This window comes from Pinus tabuliformis, chromosome 3_1 (assembly GCF_031772625.1).
Source record: "Pinus tabuliformis cultivar Carrire ecotype Pingquan chromosome 3_1, CPIR1, whole genome shotgun sequence".
Lineage (NCBI taxonomy): Eukaryota > Viridiplantae > Streptophyta > Pinopsida > Pinales > Pinaceae > Pinus > Pinus tabuliformis.
In genome coordinates this window covers 188,178,891-188,182,251 of record NC_142301.1, presented here as the reverse complement: position 1 = coordinate 188,182,251, position 3,361 = coordinate 188,178,891, and the positions used below count along the sequence as shown (strand labels likewise).

At 43.2% G+C, this 3,361-nt stretch overlaps 1 protein-coding gene across 1 annotated transcript; it reads left to right on the top strand.

Moving 5' to 3' along the window:
* The first annotated feature begins 545 nt into the window (after positions 1-545).
* LOC149186431 (putative receptor protein kinase ZmPK1) lies at positions 546-3,116 on the top strand. Its single transcript, XM_089409338.1, has one exon. The coding sequence runs from the start codon at positions 546-548 to the stop codon at positions 3,114-3,116; it is 2,571 nt and encodes an 856-aa protein (XP_089265464.1).
* Positions 3,117-3,361: the final 245 nt, after the last annotated feature.

The following is a 3,361-nucleotide window of genomic DNA, read 5'->3' as shown; positions in this document are numbered from 1 at the left end:
CTTTCAAAAAAAGTAAGTTCAAGGTTTAAAAGAAAGAAAGAGAAGGCTCCATTATCAAACCCGGATAAGACAAGAAAGCAACTGATTCCCAGAATGAAAAAATTAAGATCTTTGCACATTCCCAATTGAATTAGACTTGAGGTTAATTAATCAACGCAAACCTGCCACGCAAGAAAATTTTGCACTATCCACATGCACACCATTGAGTCGGGCGGAATGACCATCCTTAGGCTGATTGTAGGGTCAGATCATCGAAATTCTTCTCAGCATGCCACTCATGATTTTTCTTCTCCAAAATAACGAGGAAGGAAGTTTTTGCAGGTCTCTCTCTATATATATATTCGCCGAATGTTCAGATCTGAAATAAGTGGTGATTGAATAAGGCAGTTTTGCAGGTCTCTAAATATATTCGCCGAACGTTCAGATCTGAAATAAGTGGTGATTGAATCTATGTTGGAAGGATTGCATTGCTACTAACGTTCCAGGGATCTCTGCCTCAATCGGTGAAACAAAGGAGAAAGGTTGGTTCTCGTAAGTTAAAAGCCATGGACGTTAGGCCACGGGGTTTCCTCGCAATTTTTTTAATGCATTTCTTCATTTTATTGGGTTGTGGGGAAGGAGAGGAAGGGAAGGAATTAGTTCTCTCCTCTACTCGGCTGAAAAATCCCGGCTGGAAGCCTGGGAATAACACATACTTGGTTTCTCCAAATGGGATATTCTGTGCTGGCTTCTATAATGTTTCGCCAAATAATTATGCTTTTGCTGTATGGTATGCCAACGGTCCTCAGAGGACCGTGGCGTGGATGGCTAATAGAGATCATCTAGTAGGTTACAATTCTTCCTTGACCCTTGAGAATGGAAATCTCACCTTATCTGACTCTGATGCTCAAGGGAGAATATGGAGTGCGCCGATCAACACTTCCAATGGAACCGATGTTGGAATGGGTCTGGTTTTGTTAGACTCAGGGAATTTGGTGTTCAATACAAGCAAGAATATCCATGTCTGGCAGAGCTTCGACTCTCCTACTTTTACTCTTCTTCCAACACAGAATTTCTTCCAGGAAATGAGTTTGGTGTCCCCCAGAAATGGCAGTACCTACGCCTCAGGTGTCTATATCTTTTCTGCCTCTCAGTCCAACACTCAAACGCCCTCCTTGTATTATAAAGAGAGCGAATTAGGATACTGGAATTGGATAGATAATAATGTGGCAGTTAGTCTGGGTGTTCGTGTGTTTCTTAGTTTAAGCGAAGATGGGAATCTTACAAGTTCAAGCAACTCAAAGTCGATATTGATGGCATCAGACAGTGGGGATCCGGCCAGTCCCTTAAGAAGATTGACTTTAGACCACGACGGAAATCTCCGAATTTACAGTTGGAATGGGGATTCAGCTTCTTCTTGGGAAGTAGTGTTTGAAGCAGTGCAAGAGCGTTGTCAAATTCACGGTACTTGTGGAGACAACGCTATCTGCAAGACCCCCGAATTGAACGACAGTACGCCAGTATGCCAATGTCCACCCGGCTTCCGTCCAAATATTACTGATTCTCGCAGCTGCCAGAGAATTGTTCAATTTCCCCAGTCTTTATGCACTTCTAATTATCAGAGTGTCGATTATCAATTTATCCCGGTGGATTACGTCAGTTTTAGTGGAGTAGGGAATCAGACAATCATGTCTGGTGTGAGATTGGATGACTGTATGTCGGCTTGTTTGAAAAATTGCACATGTCTGGGTTTCTCAAATAAATTGGACGGCAGCGGATACTGTGCATTCCATTCCAACAGACTACTGAACGGATATTGGTCTCCAGATTCGCAAGCGCGCACGTACTTAAAGCTGTCTGCAAAAGAGAAAAATGTCTCAAATGAAAATCCATACACGGGTATGCTCTCTGTGGCGGAAAATGTTTGCGATGCTGGTTTCAGTCTGCCGTTTCCACCAAACGATTCCGATCACACAACGCGTGATCTTATAATAATTTGCTCCGTATTTGGCATAGAGCTTTTTTGTGGAGTTTTGGCTTTCTGGATTTTTCTGAGGCAGTACTCCAAATATAGAGACAGCGCCGGAATATTCAACTTGGATATTCTACATAATCTTTCAGGCGGGGGACCAAAGAGATTCACATACGCGGAGCTGAAAGCGGCCACTAATAATTTCAGCAATGAAGTGGGCAAAGGAGGATTCGGGACGGTGTACAGAGGTGTTCTTCCCGATCAGAGACAGATTGCAGTGAAGAAGCTCAAGAGGGTATCTCAAGGCGAAGGGCAATTCTGGGCAGAGGTGACAATTATAGGGAGAATCCATCATCTCAACCTTGTTCGTATGTGGGGTTTCTGCACAGAAGGTGAACACAGACTGCTTGTGTACGAGTATATACCAAATGGGTCATTAGACAAATATTTGTTCGATAAGCAGGGCAATGGCGAAACAGTTGTGTTGGACTGGAGCTCACGATATCGAATCGCAGTGGGGGTAGCGAGAGCCATAGCCTACCTGCACGAAGAGTGCCTGGAATGGGTTTTCCATCGTGACATCAAACCGGACAACATATTGCTGGACGAGAGCTTTTGTCCCAAGGTCTCTGACTTTGGGCTGGCAAAGCTGGTAGATAGAGAACACAGTCTGAGCGTGTCGAACATCAAAGGTACTCCTGGATATATGGCACCCGAGTACTGGATGCAGAAAACCGAAGCTATAAGTGCAAAAGCAGATGTATACAGTTTTGGGATTGTGCTTCTGCAGATTATTAGCGGAAGGAGGAATATATGCTTCAGTCAATCAGCTGTCGAGGATGATCAATCGTTCTTTCCACAGAAGGCTTTTGATTGGGTGGTTTTAGAGAGGAATGTGGAGGAGGTGGTTGACAAAAGTATTCTGAGTGGAGTAAAAAATGATGGCCTTCAGATGGAGGCGATTAAAAGAATGGCGAAGACAGCGTTTTGGTGTATTCAAAGCAGACCAGATGAAAGGCCATCCATGGGAAAGGTTGCTAAAATGCTGCAAGGAACCCTCGAAGTTCCCCAACCTCCCAAGCCCGATTTCTTTGTCAACTTCCTCCATGCCGAAGTTGGAGATCCTCCTCCTCCTAGTATCTCATATGCTACAGACTCGCTATAAGGCTATAACCTTCATAGTAGAGAAGATGATTGGTTATGTATATCTATTTTCCTGTCTATCAAAATTTTACCACTCATTTGCCTCTTTCTTTTATTCTGCAGAGAGGAGGCGATACGCTCATGTAATCAATAAATAGTAGATTGCAAAATAACGACTTTGTTGGTTGAATTACGATAGAGGATAACAGAGACTTGATTTCTTGCGTGGTCATTCTAGTCTTAATATTAATTAGATTTTCTCTTTTA

What these genes read in the sequence shown, in the direction of transcription:
- LOC149186431 (XM_089409338.1), top strand. Translation starts at nt 546, where the DNA reads ATGGACGTTAGGCCACGGGGTTTCCTCGCAATTTTTTTAATGCATTTC.